Source organism: Micromesistius poutassou (genome assembly GCF_964030765.1).
Source record: "Micromesistius poutassou genome assembly, chromosome: 8".
In the NCBI taxonomy this organism is placed as follows: Eukaryota; Metazoa; Chordata; class Actinopteri; order Gadiformes; family Gadidae; genus Micromesistius; species Micromesistius poutassou.
The window spans coordinates 3,863,200-3,879,327 of NC_140278.1; the positions used below are offsets into that span (position 1 = coordinate 3,863,200).

At 49.7% G+C, this 16,128-nt stretch overlaps 1 protein-coding gene across 1 annotated transcript in view; it reads left to right on the plus strand.

Annotated features, from left to right (window-relative positions):
- LOC311351708 (CUB and sushi domain-containing protein 3-like) overlaps positions 1-15,077 on the plus strand; it is a gene marked incomplete at its 5' end in the record, with an annotated part of 223,472 nt that extends 208,395 nt beyond the window's left edge. Inside the window, 7 exons of the mRNA XM_084471868.1 lie at positions 4,923-5,102; positions 6,811-6,876; positions 8,859-9,017; positions 9,844-9,959; positions 10,921-11,008; positions 13,491-13,632; positions 14,840-15,077. Coding sequence (XP_084327994.1) covers positions 4,923-5,102; positions 6,811-6,876; positions 8,859-9,017; positions 9,844-9,959; positions 10,921-11,008; positions 13,491-13,632; positions 14,840-15,011 — 923 coding nt within the window. The 3' untranslated portion in view covers positions 15,012-15,077. The remainder of the gene's footprint in view (positions 1-4,922; positions 5,103-6,810; positions 6,877-8,858; positions 9,018-9,843; positions 9,960-10,920; positions 11,009-13,490; positions 13,633-14,839) is intronic.
- Positions 15,078-16,128: the final 1,051 nt, after the last annotated feature.

Genomic DNA, 16,128 nt, shown 5'->3' on the forward strand with positions numbered 1-16,128 from the left:
AAAAATTAAATGGTCAAATATATACTGTTGTGTTAACATTTCATTGACTAAAAATGCGTTAGAACACGTCCATCTCGAAGACGAGTTCGTTCAGAATCAGCTGCTTATCACAGGTCGACTGACTCAATTTCCTTCTCATACATTCCCGTAGCGTCACAGTGCATTTGCCTGTTGAAGCTCAGCGTCCATCCACTTCAATGGGGCTGAATAGAACAGCTTTTTTTAGTGTGTCGAAAGTTGACGGTCATTGGATAATGCTGCGATTATGTCCCTCCCACGGACGCTCAGTGTCTCTGGGGGTGAATGGAGGAGTGGGCTGGCCTGGACGCTGGGCTTCTGCGTGATGATTGGAGGGTCTGCGAAAGACTGAGTTGCCGTTTGATTGACAACGATTTTGAACTATATAACGTTGCCGGAGCTCTCTTCAGTCCTCAGTCCTATTGCCGATTCGAAAGACGAACTGCAACCTATTTCTTGATATTTGCTTGGCGAAATTGCTAGACAATTTTCATCGTACATTTCATACACTTATACACACAATTCCTTGCTTCAGTTTAACATAATTCCCACATTTCCTTGTTCAAGTATAATATATTTTTGGTAGTTGGCCATCACTTTGATTCAGGGAGCCTGAGGTCTGAACTTCAAGTCATGTATTCAGATCAGGACTTGCAGGGTGACAGGGGAAAGCTGTGTGATTTCTTGGTGTTCCTTAAAGACATGGAGTTGGACAGTGCAATGCATCAGCTTTACAAACTGTTCTCATTAGTGGCAACAATTGTAGCTACATCTGCAGGTGTAGAAAGGAGCTTCTCCTGTTTAAAGCAGCTCAAGTCCTACACCGATAACACAATGGGCCAAGGCTGTTTAAGCAGCCTAGCTCTGCTGGCTATTGAGAGGACACTGGTCAAGTCACTGGAAAAGACGGCTAGTTGGTATGACAGAGCATTGCCTTGAAAAGAAACAGAGAGGATAATTTACATTCAATAAATTGACAATTTATATATAGATGTAGGCCGAAAATGAGCATCCCCTCTTTGAAAGACCAGCAGCCGCCACTGCAATGCAATGTACAAGCCCTATAGCCCTAGAATGCAACATGTATACAGTATATACATTCATTATAAAGGAGACGGGCAGTCAGCGGTGATAAGCTGCAGAGCAGATGAGTCTGCAGAAGGTAACTGGACTACCTGGGGTTTTAACAGTGTGTTTTACTGCACACAACTCACCTGCAGTTCCACTCAAGCCCCCTCTCTCCGGGTATGTCTCTATCTCACATACACCCACATACAAACAGATGCATGCATGCCTCCATGCATGCACATATCGTTAGCCTCATAGCATATGAGTCATATTTGTCATATTTTGGCCAAATTGTGATATCTAACCTAAATCTACTCTCCTAACACTGCTGATTCACTGTGCCTCAATGGCACACACATGCACGCACGCACGCACACACACACGCACGCACATATATATACACACGCTTTTTACATTCCATAATCACTATCTGCCTATGTCATCAATTTGATTTTTGATGCAAAAAACAAGATGAACCTTAAAATATGAGGAAATTGTGCTACGAGGCTAACGCTATGCATCATGCATACACACGCACTCACACAAACACACACACACACACACACATACACACACGCTTAATATACCTCACAGTGGCAGCATTTGGTGCCCGGGTGCAAAATAGTTTTTTTTTGATTGAGAATATTCAAAGCTGTCGCATTATTACGCATTCATTTCATCCAGAGGGCTAATGAGTGTTTCAAAGGAGAGCATCATCACACCGATTCGAGGCATTATTAGAATTAATAACGACACACTTTTAACCACTTTCTATGAAGTTGTGCGCTAGTCGTTTGAAGTGGCGAAACACACGCTTTGCGCTTTGAAATGTTGAATATAAAACCCTGGCTGTAACGGAGGCGCTCCTTGTCGACGGAGCTCGCCAAACGTCGTTTCCACGGCGGGCTTTTAACATTCTAGAAGAATTACCCCGAGACCAAAGGCTGAAAGCACCTTGCTGCCAAAACACCAGCCCCCGACTGACAACACCGGCGGCGTGTTCATGTGCGAGCGTCGACGGGCCTGCTCAGCCTAATTAAACAAGCTATCGTTGGAGCGGCAATGAAATAAACAAATGACTTGTGAACAGGGTGCGAATAAAGAGCCAGATGAGGGAGAGAGACTACACTATGCAGTGTGTGTGTGTGTGTGTGTGTGCGCGCGCGCGCGTGCGTGTGCGTGTGTGTGTGTCTATATGTGTATGCACCTGCCTGTGTGTGCGTTTGTGCCCACCTGCCTGCCTGTGTGCATGTGTGCGTGCATGTGTGTGTGCGTGCGTGTGTGAGCTTTCGGTGACAGCGAGAGAACAACCAGGGCTAAATGCGCGGCTGGTGACTGAGCCGGGTTCTGTCAGAGAGGCAGGCAGCCCGGCTGGTGACTCACCGCCACGCTAAATTGGCCTTTCATGGGCTCTTAATGACATTAGCGCGAACGCGGAGGAGAGGAGCGGGGCCAGGAGAGTGGAGTGTGGAGACTCGGGGAGTCATCTAAGACATGTTTAGGGGGGGGGGGTAAGTACTGGGAGGTGGGTGGGCAGGGATAAAGGGTCATGTGACGGCTGGGGGTGGCTTAACTCAAAAGGTGGGTGGGTGTTTGTAAGTGCGTGTGTTTGGATAAGTGTGTGTGTGTTTGTGTAAGTGTGTGTGTTTGACACGAATATGACCCTCGGCTTCCCTTTGTCATGCAGAGATCCATGGAAACACACAGCTGTCCTCCTCTAGACAGGCCTTTGATCTTTGCACATAAAGCTCTCCTCGACGCTACACACACCCACCGCTTCTTTGATATGGACTCATCTATTGTTATCTATTATTTTGATATGTTTAATTTTCCTTATGAAAGATGATTATGTTTTGCTACAATAGAAAGGCGTTCAAGTCCTGTGAGTGTCTTATGTACGTGCGCATGCATGTGCACCTTGTGTGTGTGTGTGTCTGTGTGTGTGTGTGTGTGTGTGTGTGTTTTTTTTGTAGCTCCTATAGTCCAGGTTTGTGACGTTGTGACTCTACGTCCCCCGCAGAGACTGCAGACTCTCTGCATGTATTCCCCGTATCTCCCTCACACCACATGACTGCCATACATGTTCTCATTACATTTTTAGAAGGCAGTCAGGCATGTATGACTAGTTTGCATGGAATGGGAATTCATAGTCTTCGAGTGAATAGGAATATTCTGGTGTGCCTGGTGTTAAAGCCTAGTCTTAAAGCCTGGTCTTAAAGCCTGGTCTTAAAACCTGGTCTTGAAGCCTGGTCTTCAGACCTGGTCTTGAAGCCTGGTCTTAAAGCCTGTCTTAAAGCCTGGGCTTAAAGCCTGGGCTTAAAACCTGGTCTTAAAGCCTGGGCTTAAAACCTGGGCTTAAAACCGGGTCTTAATACCCAGTCTTAAAGCCCGGTCTTGAAGCCCGGTCTTGAAGCCCGGTCTTGAAGCCTGGTCCTAATGCCTGCTGCTGCTGTTACTGTGGGAGCTGTGTGAGTGCTCCTGTGTGACTGTGCGTGACCCGGGCTCCACACCATCCACCCCCAGCTCTTCTCATCAGCCTGCACAGTGTGTGCGGGGGCCCTCTGTTTGACGCCTCATGGGGAGCTCCTGGCTATGGATTCCTAATGGGCTCTCTTATGCCTGCTGTGATGGTAACATCGGGAGCTATCGATGTCGGCTGTGGAGTCTGATTTGAGTTATTTGTGTTCAAGTGGATCTATTGTATTTTTCAATATATTTACTTGCTTGTCCTGTGCAATGCAGTAACCATTGAAGGTAGCTATACGCATACACACTGCACATACAGAGCACAGGTTCAACTGGAGGCCGGCTTCACGTTACTGAATTTTTTATGTCTGTAAAATAAGTTTGTAAATAGCTTCTGGTGTACCATAAGGTTTGTCTGTTCCTGTGGCAAGAAAGGTGTTCCTTTTCATAAGGAATATGCGTGTGTCTGTGTGTGTCTGTGCGTGTCTCTGTGTGTCTTTGTACACTGGGCCCTGTGCCTCACAGTGCCCAGTGTACAAACCTTGGTGGAGATGAGGCTGTAGCTCCTATAGTCCAGGTTTGGGACGTTACATGTTACCAGGAATGCACCTGCTGTGACTCTACGTCCCCCCGCCAGAGACTGCAGACTCTCTGCATGCATTCACCGTGTCTCCCTCACACCACATGACTGCCATACATGTTCTCATTACATTTTTATAAGGCAGTCAGGCATGTATAGAATTTGCATAGTTTGCATATTTGAGTTTGCATAGAATTGGAATTCATAGTCTTCGAGTGAATAGGAATATTCTGGTTCTCTAGGTTACTTTATTGCATAATTCCTAATTCCGTAATTGTTCTGTTTTATATTTCTAATATTTTTCTTCAAGCCTGGTCTTAAAACCTGGTTTTAACGCTCGGTGTCCCATGCCCCATGTTGGCTGTGGAGTAAGATGGAATTGAGTTATTTGTGTTCAAGTGGATCTATTGTAACCATTGAAGGTAGCTATAGCATACACACTGCGCACAGGTTCAACACAGGCCTGGAGCTGAAGGTTGGCTTCACATTACTGAATTTTTTATGTCTGTAAAAAAGCTTCCGGTGTACTGTAGGGTTTGTCTGTTCCTGTGGCAAGAAAGGTGTTCCTTTTCATAAGGAATATGTCCCTCTCATCTCTCTCTCTCTCTCTCGCTCAGTAAAATCCCCAGTTACAGGGATTCATGGACAATATAACATTATAACCTCTCTCTCTCTCTCTCTCTCTCTCTCTCTCTCTCTCTCTCTCTCTCTCTCTCTCTCTCTCTCTCTCTCTCTCTCTCTCTCTCTCTCTCTCTCTCTCTCTCTCTCTCTCTCTCTCTCTCTCTCTCAGCCCACTCCTGTAAGCAGCCGCGCAGCCCGTCCAGTGCTGACGTGGTGGGCCTGGAGCTGCCCTCCTATGGCTACACGCTGGTGTACGCCTGCCAGCCCGGATACTTCCTGGCCGGCGGCTCGGAGCACCGGGTCTGCCGCTCCGACGGCAGCTGGACCGGGAAGGTGCCCGTCTGCCGAGGTGAACCCTCCCCCCCCCCCTCTGCCTCCCTCCTCCCTCCCTCCTCACCCTCCTCATCCCTCCTCCCACTCCTCACCCTCCTCCCTTTCTCCTCACCCTGGTCCCCCTCCTCACCCTGGCCCCCCCTCCTCACCCTGGCCCCCCCTCCTCACCCTGGCCCCCCCTCCTCACCCTGGCCCCCCTCCTCACCCTGGCCCCCCCTCCTCACCCTGGTCCCCCTCCTCACCCTGGTCCCCCTCCTCACCCTGGCCCCCCCTCCTCACCCTGGCCCCCCCTCCTCACCCTGGCCCCCCCTCCTCACCCTGGCCCCCCCTCCTCACCCTGGCCCCCCTCCTCACCCTGGCCCCCCTCCTCACCCTGGCCCCCCCTCCTCACCCGCCCCCAGCTTGTCTTCCCTCTCCCTCCTCGCTGGGCTCTGGTGTAGGAGAGCGTCGCCGTAGTAACAGGCCTCATGGCTCCGCTGGCGCAGCACTCAGACTGCCGCGTGCACCGGGCCCTGAGAGGGTTGGAGGAGCGGTGTTGTGTTGTGTTGTGTTGTGTTGTGTTGTGTTGTGCTGTGCTGTGCTGTGCTGTGCTGTGCTGTGTTGTGCTGTGCTGTGTTGTGCTGTGTTGTGTTGTGCTGTGCTGTGCTGTGTTGTGTTGTGTTGTGTTGTGCTGTGTTGTGCTGTGCTGTGCTGTGCTGTGTTGTGCTGTGCTGTGCTGTGTTGTGTTGTGTTGTGCTGTGCTGTGTTGTGCTGTGTTGTGTTGTGTTGTGTTGTGCTGTGCTGTGTTGTGCTGTGTTGTGTTGTGCTGTGCTGTGCTGTGCTGTGCTGTGTTGTGTTGTGCTGTGCTGTGCTGTGCTGTGTTGTGCTGTGCTGTGCTGTGCTGTGCTGTGCTGTGCTGTGTTGTGTTGTGCTGTGTTGTGCTGTGCTGTGTTGTGCTGTGTTGTGTTGTGTTGTGCTGTGCTGTGCTGTGTTGTGTTGTGCTGTGCTGTGTTGTGCTGTGCTGTGCTGTGTTGTGCTGTGATGTGCTGTGCTGTGTTGTGCTGTGCTGTGCTGTGCTGTGTTGTGTTGTGTTGTGCTGTGTTGTGTTGTGCTGTGTTGTGTTGTGTTGTGTTGTGCTGTGTTGTGTTGTGTTGTGCTGTGTTGTGTTGTGCTGTGTTGTGTTGTGCTGTGTTGTGTTGTGTTGTGTTGTGCTGTGCTGTGGGGACAGTGCCACCGTCTCCCACCGACCACTCGGCGTCCGCCTGTGAACCGGTGCCATGTCGACGGCGGTGAAAGCTTCTTTTGTGCGTGGCTCGCGGGGTTGAAGTGTGCTCCGAACTGCGTTCATTCAAAACAACGTCTCATATGTATTCATTCAGCCGCCGGGAGAGTGACAATGAGCAACGCGGTCGCACACTCGTGCCCACCGCTCAATGATAAGACCGCACAAACAAAAGAGTTCATTAAAAGTCACTTTGCTACTCCATTGTGCGCTACATGCAAATATCGATAATTTGTTGTCGTGGTTGTAATTTTTAATGTGCGCCACCACACAGTTTTTGCTACACACGAAACCACGGAGGCCGTGTTAAAAAACGCCGAAGGTTGTGTGTGTGCGTGTGTTTGTGTGTGTTTGTGTTATCTCGCCCCTGGGTCGCTCAGCCTTTGCTGACCGTCCATTTTGTGTCTCTTATTTGCTTCTTCCGTGCGTGACATCCATTCTCTCCTTCCCTCTCCGCTCACAGCCGGCTCCAAGTCACAGGAGAAGAACACCAAACCGATGCAGGGGACGGCCAGCCCCAAGATCAACGGTGAGCGAGCGCCGTGTTCTCCTCCGCCGCCGTCGTTCTGCCAAGTTTACGCTCCCTTTCAGATTGTGACACTTCTGCACACGACACTATGGACCCGCGGGTGTAATAGTGGTGTAAAATACACATAATGTACCCCTGGAATCTCCAATAAAGACGTTATACTACAGTATCAAAATGTGCTCCCCGTATTCTGGTATAGGGCTGATTATGGTTCCACGTCGAACCCAGTCGCTTCTACGCAGTCGTGAACCTGTTTGGGTTCTGCGTCGGGTTTTAGCGAGCGGATCAATCACAGCCCTTGCTGCTGCGTCGCCTCGACGGAAGGTTACAATTTTTGGGAGGCGCGCGTCAGCCCTTTACTGTGTACCTAGTGGTGTGTGAGTACTGGTGTAACAGTACTCGCATCGGTTGATAAGAGGCAATGGGTCTGCAGATCAAATACACGCAAGGAACACTTTTTTATAGGGTAGTTGTATACATTGTTCTGCCGATGTCTGCTCCCTTGTCAGAGTCTATCGACTCATGCTACCCTATCAAAATGTGCTACCTTATGTGTTTGGTAGCGTATTTCATTATTTGATGAGTAGCATAAATTGCCAGGACACCGGCACTTGCTCCCCAGTTGCACCTCGCCGTGCCGTGAAGGGAGTCGGCGCGGTGGGGGTCTGCGTCCTGTTCTGGCCCCTCCAATGATATAATGAGCCGGCGATACGCGCCCCGCTCCAGTGATCTCTGGGCATGAAGTGGAACATCCCGTTCCACCTGAGCGTGTCACCGGGGCCGACTGTAAGCACAGACTCAACACAGGTGTCATGCCGTAACAGGGCTTGTAATCAACTGTTTACTGTACGACCCGAGCGGCCCCCGTTTGAGGACCCTTATAGCCTCGGGGACGACTCCGAATAAATTGGCCACTGCTGTCACAGGAAGTGTCTCGCTGTTGGCTTCTTCGCTTCTTCTTGGAGTTAATCAGATACACCGCGTTTACACTGTAAGTTAACTCTGCGGGGCGTAAATCACGGACACCCCGAGGAAGGTTTGCATGTTGTGGCGCGTTTGAAGCAGTTGATGCTTCTTTTGGACACGTATGAGGAAGAGAGGAGACCAACTCAGGCTAGCTCATTTAATCTTTAAGATAGCCGGACCATTCCACGTATTGCTTTATTCAGAGACAAATATGGTGGAATCATCATCATCAGCAAAAACGTAATAATTTAATAATTGGATTCCCATTAAGGTTGAAGGCCGCCATGGTTTATGTTGATGATGACATCAGGCCGTAGCTCTGAAATGATGACTGATTTCAGAGCTGTAATTCAGAGTTTGACAACCAATCTGTTTGTAACAAGTTGGAGCTTGTTTTTACAAGTTTTGAGTTGTTTTACACACCAAACAAAAGTTACAACACATTTAGTTCAATGTCTCTACTGTTGATGGGGCTTTAGGTCAAAATAGACATTTTCAATTATGATTGTCAATTATTATCACAATGAGACAATATCCTCACATCATAATCCCATGCAAAGATAATTAAAAGATGCTTATCGACAGATTGGATTTCTGAAATAAATAAGGTACTTACGAAGCATTGCTGTGTGGGTGCAACTGAAATAAATTATATATGATAATTGCAATGGTATAGATTGATGGATAGGTGTCAGATCCATAATAATCAGTTAATGAAACAACAAAGTTAGAATCTATAAGCTTAACGTGACGAAACAATTGGTGTAAAAGCATTGTATCCGACCCTAAACATGGGAAATAATGAATATACGATGGAAACCATCGTCCAGAACCCAAAGCAGAGTCATCAGTATTCAGTATGTGTATTCCTGTTGCTTCTTGAGAAGCTTCATTTGCGTCCCAGGGAGTGAACACGACGTGTCTAGGTGTGTGTTCCGGCGTCCGGCGTTCCGGCATTCCGACACAAACGGTAACCGGTAGTGATTCCTCCTGTTGTTTGATTCCACCCTTCCCAGTCCCGGACGACGTGTTCGCGCCACACTTCCTGTGGAAAGGCTCGTACGACTACAAGGGGAAGAAGCAGCCCATGAGCCTGACCGTCACCAGCTTCAACGCCTCCTCGGGCAAAGTCAACGGGACTCTGACCGACAGCAACATGGAGTTCCTCCTCTCCGGTAACGAGAGGGTTTTTAATGTTTTTTTTATAAAATCATTCCTTCCCTCCCCCTCTTCATCCGCCTATTCATTCTTCTCTTCATTCTCCTCTTCTTCATCCTGCTTCTCCTCCTCTTCCACCTCCTCCTCTTTATCCTCCTCTTCCTCCTCTTCTTCATCCTCATCCTCCTCCTCCTCCTCCTCCTCTTCCACCTCCTCCTCTTCTTCTTCCTCCTCCTCCTCCTCCCTGTCTTCCCGTTGTTGGCCACTCTCATTTGTTTTGCGCTGCACCTCCTGTCAATCCATCAACCTGCGCAGCGTCTCATGCATGAGAGGACGAGTTAACTATTGGCTCCTAAGACGGATGCATCAAGTCTCGGGCCGCCTTAAAAAGTCTGGCTCCTTCTGCCTCCCCTCTCCCTCCCCCTCCTCCTCTTCCTCACTCTGACTTCTCATCTATCCACCTTATTGCTTCTACCCTGCCCCTCCGCTCACTCAATCTTCCCTCGCTACCTTCCCTTCTCCTTCTCCTCCTCCTCCTCCTTCACTTTCCTGTTCTTATTCAATCCCTGCCACCCTCCCCTCTCCTCCTCAGCCTCTCCTCCTCTCCCCCTCAGCCTCTCCCCCTTCAGCTTCACCCCCTCTCCTCGTCTCCCCCTCAGCCCTCTCCCCCTCTCCTCGCCCCCTCTCCCCCTCCCCTCTCCTCTCCAGTTACCATTTCTCATTTATTCTCTTCGATTCCACTTTCACAGTGCCCCTGTGTTTTTGTTGTTTGTGCGCGCGTGTGTGTGTGACTGTGTGACTGTGTGTGTGTGTGTGTGTGTGTGTGTGTGTGTGTGTGTGTAGGAGTGTACAAGAGCCAGGAGTCGCGGCTGACGCTGCTGCTCAGACAGGCGCGGGCCCTGGCCCACGGCTCCTCCTTCAGCAGGATCACACACGACTCCTGGGCCATGGACGGATTTGTGAGTACACACAAATTAAGTGTGTTCCTCCACACACACACACACACGCACACGCAAACACGCACAGGCACAGGCTCACAGACGCACATGCGCGCATGCACACACACACACACACACACACACACACGCACATGCGCACACTCGAAAAAAGTTTTTTTAGGGAGGGAGACCTGATTGAAAAGTGGATTACTCTGGGAAAAAGTGAAACTGCAGTTGAATTCAGCAGTGGGGCTGCAATGTGCATGAATATAAGCGACTGATTGACACAACTCAACTTATTTTTCTCACGGTCCTTTCCCCATGTGTTTATATCAATCACAAATGAACCGTGATGATGTTACCACTTGACTCTTATGTTACACGACTCGTGTATACATGATGCACTTTGAAGACGTGAAGATGCCACAGGGGTGGAAGAAAGAGAAAAGCCTGTCCATTTTAATCATGCGTCTAATCAACGCCATTCCGCCGCCGCGCGCCTGTTACCGTACGTGCGCCCAGCCATTTCCACAGACCCCCCTTGAATCATCGGGATAATTGAATTATGCAGACGCGTCGTCCGGGATTACAACAGGAGCTCGGATGGTGTTTTACCCGGGAGATGTGCATGGTCATTGATTGCACTGAATTTAAAAAACAGTGCTTGGGATTTCATCTTCCTTTAATAAGGTAAGCGGTGCGACTGCGTTGTTCACAGGGGGTCTCTCCAACCTTCTGAGAACGATAATGATCACATACGAGTCCTTGTTCTCGTCTCCTCCTCGCTCCTCCTCGTGTGTATTCACTCCTTGTGTGAATACACACACACACACACACACACACACACACACACAGACACACAGCCAACAGAAGAGCTTACTTCCTCACAATTCTCCGTTTTGATTTTTTTACCTTTGCTGTTGTTTTTGTGCGTTTACAACAAGTGCGTATGTGTGTATGTAATGCGATGTGTGTCCTTTAGGTTTCGGCGGAGCCCGACGGTGGCAGCTACGTGCTGCAGGGCTCCATCCAGGGTAAAGACTACGGGCAGTTTGGACTGCAGAGACTGGGTACGTGACGCACACATTCCCTCCAACTCTTAAAAAGCTAACTTTGAGAAAGAGAGCAGACTGCTCGAAAAACCACTGGATACCATGTCTGTGACCTCTCCATCAGGTCAGAGATGCATCACTTTATTCCACTACCGTTTTTTCAGGCAGTTCTGATAGATGGGCAGTTCTGATAAATCTGATGGATGGAAATTTGTCGGAAGAACACTCTGTATTGTGGAGGCGAGCCGGACCTCTGGCAGGGGCTGAATCGTCAGCCTGACGTGGCCTGTCAATCATTCAACACAGACGTCCTTTTTTTTTTTTTAGGGTTAGGGTTAGCTAACCCTCTTATTAATGAAACAAAATGTTTCAAGGTCAATGCTACTGTTTGTATTTTGGGAAGGGGAAGGCCTCCGCAGAGAGCCCCAGCCTGATGAACATGTATTGACGTGGGAGGGCTGGAGATGGGGTGAAGGTTTGGAGAAGTTGGCTCCCTCTCATGCGGTTGGTGTTTCTATAACGGTATCTGGCTTCAATGCCGGAGGAATGTCTCCACGGCACGCGCCTCGCTGCATCGGCTCTAAGGAGACCCAACCGTAAAACAACCTATTTGAGGGAAAAAAAAAGTGATGAAGGGTCGACGCGAAGCTGGGAGAAGGTTTTTAAGAAAAGTTTGACAGTTTGTGGGGACTAGCTCCACACAATGTTTGGTCCGTCACCATCATCCACTCCCAATGGGATTCCCACCATATGCCTTCTATATGTTTTCTACAAGAGGATTTACCCAAGAAATAGACAGCTTTTCTAACCCTAGAATCCCTTCCCCCCCCCCCCCCCCCTACCCCACCCCAGGGATAAACTGACATACTTCCACTTTATTTGCTCTTGGAGGTGAGATATCTCCACGCAAAGGGTTAAATGTCACATGTGGTGGCAGGGTGACATATTTAAGAATCCTATCACCATCCATGAAGCCATCCCAGGGAACAGCCATAGCGCTCCACTCAGGTCCTGAGTCATCCCTCCGCTAATGAACCACTCATCATACACATTTGTGGGTGAAAAATCAAATAAACCGCAGATAAAGGAAATCAAAAAGCCTAGATCCTATAAAAGGTGACAGTTTGTTGGAACCGTTCTCGCGCCTGTTGAATGGGTGTCAAAACCAAAGTGTTTATCCCCCTCCCAACAATGTTCTCTCTCTCCGTCTCTCTCGTGTCCTTCTGTTTACTTTTGTGTGAGTGATTCATTCATCCGTTCACGTATCCTTAAGAAGTCAGAGCCAACTTTGTCAGAAGCCGAGTCTATGATGAGAATGCCAACGCTCCTCGAGTTGAAAAACCAATCAAAGTTCCAAAAGGGAAGGCAGATGTGCTCCGTATTAGCGGATAATAGATCAGCAGCTGCTCATTAGGAACAGATGCTGATATCACGCCACTGCTGCCTCCTCCTTCCCCCCCCCCCCCCCCCCCCACCCCTCGCCTCACCGCCACCACCACCGCCAATGCTGATGTCCTCTGCCGCCACACTGCTGCTCCTATCCTTCCAGGATCAGCCATCCTTAAAGTGGACACTCCCCGTCCATTTCACCCTCGCAGGCATTTTCATCATCATCATCATCATCATGGTCGTCGTCGTTAACGTCGTTATCATCATCGTCATCATATCCTCATCGTCGTTGTGTGTGTCCGTCCATCCGTAAGTGAACACTCCCCGTCCCTTTCACCCTCCCAGGCACCATCATCATCATTATCATCATCGTTATCATCACCAGCGTCATCATTATCATCATCATTATCATCATCATCATTATCATCGTGTTACGTGTCCCTCCTATTCCTATGGTGGCCAACTAGTTGCCTGACAGTGGCTTAATTGGCTACACCTTGTGGTAGCCACCGCTATTACCTGTGCCTATTATCTTTCACCTGTGTCCAGGTGGAGGTCCTGAGTGGGAGGCGGGGCCTCCACTATAAAAGCCCTACACACCTGTCATGGGGCGACTTCTTTCCCGAGAGACTTGCTGGATGCGTTGGCCTTGTTAACTGCCGGTTCACCCGTGTCCATTCTCCTCTCGCTGCCGCTACCAACGCTATTTGTCTTTTTGGCATAATTGTTTGCCTAGTTTTTGTTAAATACGACCATTTTCTGTTAATAAATCCCCTAGATTTTGAGCCCTTTGTGTTGTCTCTCTTATGTTCGGTTTCAGCCGTAACACATCGTAATTGTCATCATTATCATCATCGTCATCATTATCATCATCGTCATCATTATCATCATCGTCATCATTATCATCATCATCGTCATCATCTCCATCCTCATCTTCATTGTGTCTGTCCATCCAGGGCTGCTTCTTCTTCCTCCAAGACATCCACATCATCATCATCATCATCACCATCTTCCTCACGGCTCCCATCCCAACGGGCTTCTCCGCGCGGGCGGCGGTTTCCGGCCGCGTTGTCCGAACCCCGGTTGTGTGTGGCGCTCTTCCCCTCTGCAGGCATGAGCGTGAGGGAGAACGCCACGGCGCCCGAGCCCGAGGCCGGCGGCTCCACCAACAGCAGCTCCGTGGCCGTGGCCATCCTGGTGCCTTTCTTCGCCCTCATCTTCGCCGGCCTGGGCTTCTATCTCTACAAGCAAAGGTAACGGGCCGAGGGTTCCCCACACTGCGGTACGCGAACCACCGCCAGGGGTGCTTTGTGGGACTGTCGGGGGGGTTACCCGGGGGGGGGGGGGGGGGGGGGGGGGCGGGAGTGGGGAAAGTAGAGGAAGTAAAATAAGAATATTGGTTAAAATTTAAGTGTTACATCGGAATTCTAACCTACAAGTTCGGTAACCCGCGTTTTATATTCATGTGCACACCGAATAACATGCGCATGCATACATGATTTCTATACATTATATTCTGGTGAAAAGGGGGGTCCTTGGCTGTGGGGGGGTACTTTAGTGTTAGTTTTTGACAGCCCCCGCTTTAGGCTCTGGTTGGGGCCGCTGCCTGGCCGCTCCGGACGGGGGAGTTGAGTGTCGAGTCCTGTTGTGACGTGCCTGTCTCCACATGTGTATTCACTAGACTATATAAAGACACGAAATAGCACGCTGTCCGCGGTGCCTCGCCACAGCTCTGCTCCGCAGAAATGCACAATGACGCTTTTAATGTGGCGGCTGTGGGTGAACGCCTAGGGCTACGTGATGTGTCGAGTAAACACAGGACGGTATACAGTGGGCGCACAGTTCAGATGTATCAGTGGAATGAGTTTGACGGTTCCCCTGTAACCAGACGAAAGCACTGTAGGGGTGTGATCGTGCACGGTGTGTGTGTGCGCACACGCACACATGCATTCACCATAGGACTGCGTGCACTGCGTGTCTGTATTTGGACAACTCTCCAATTGTCTTATCATCACACTCGTCTACCAATAGATACATGCTGAGCTCTGCAGATGCAAAGCACATCGCCTCTGTCAGGTTCATTACCCAGCAAAGCCGACTTGCTGGGCTCTGTGAATAAGCAGTCCCACCGTTTAGTAGCGCAGGTACCTCGGCTTGCAACACCTCATGTCCAAGCCGAGATAAAGGCAGAGTAATTGGTCTCGGAGCTAGCTAATTTTCTTGTTTTTATTGTGTGTGTGTGTGAGAGAGTGTCTGTGTGTGTGTGTGTGTATGTTTGTGTGTCTCTGTCTGTCTGCCTGTGTGTGTGTGTGTGTGTGTGTGTGTGTGTGTGTGTGTGTGTGTGTGTGTGTGTGTGTGCGTGTGCCTGTGCATGTGCGTGTGCCTGTGTACGCGTCTGCGTGTGCGCGCGCGCGCGTGTGTGTGTGTGATTGTTTCCTTGGTCGCCGGGCGGTGCTCCAGGAAAGCGGACAAGGCGCAGTACACGGGCTGTGCGGTGCACGAGAACAACAACGGCCAGGCCACCTTCGAGAACCCCATGTACAGCAGCGGCGGCGGCGGCGGCACCAAGGCTGCCGAGGGCAAGGTGGTGCGCTTCGACCCCAACCTCAACACCGTCTGCACCATGGTCTGACGGCTGCCCACTGAACACACGCAGCACACATTCACACGCACACACACACACATACACACACACATCAAAGAAAAGAAACACAGGGCATGCATACATTTCCTGTTTCTGCCCGCACGCACGCACACATGCGCGCGCACACGCACGCGCGCACACACACACACACACACACACACACACACAAATATACACACACACACACAAGCTAGGTCCAGGCAACACAAGGCACACTTTGAGCAACAGATATGAGTTAAATTCAATCATTTGCTGAGTTAGAGAGGTAATGGAGGGCTTGAGGTCAGCCCCCTCTCCTCCTCCTCCTCCTCCTCCTCCTCCTCCTCCTCCTCCGTCGAGTGAAGAGATAGGTTTATTTATTACTTTACACTCTGTGAGTGTCAGCTTTATTAAGAAAAAGGACATAAAAACTAAAAATATATATCAAGCCCCCCCCTGCCCCCCCCAGCAGTACTTTATATTCCTGACTGGTGCGTGGGCGGGGGGGGGTTCAGGGTGGGGTTGAAGATGCCAAACTACATGTTGAGTCCCGGACGGCGTTGTTGTGTAGCGGCCATTTCCCCCGTGGTGGGCTGGGCAGGAGGGGTCTAGGCACTAGAGAAGAGACTGATGTGGGCACTGTTCTCCCTTCAAGGTTCATTTCCCCCCCCCCAATTACCTCTACATCGACGTTTACCCCCCCTCCACTTAAAAGAGAACATTTCAATTTCCAGATTTTTTGGGGTGTTTTGAGTTTTATTTATATCCGTACGGTGTGTGTACGGTTTTCAGTGTCATGGTGTCCCATGGATCTCTCTGCAGTGCTGAATCCAACTGTGAAAAAGTATGTTTTTCTACAGTCGTTTTATTAAAAAAATAACACTTTTAAGTATGTCGTACATGTACCGGGTCGCCAACTCTTATAAAACTGGCGCTCTGTTACTGATTTAAGCACATTAGTCTTAGAATAGTCTCGACTTTTCGGTTATTTTTGATTTCAACAAGGTTCTATCGCTCTCTCTCTCTTTCACTCTCTCACTTACCCTGCTCTTTGCCTCTCTGCCTCTCTGCTCCCTCTCTCTCTCTCTCTGCCTGTCTCTCTCTCTCTCTCTCTGCTCTCTCTCTC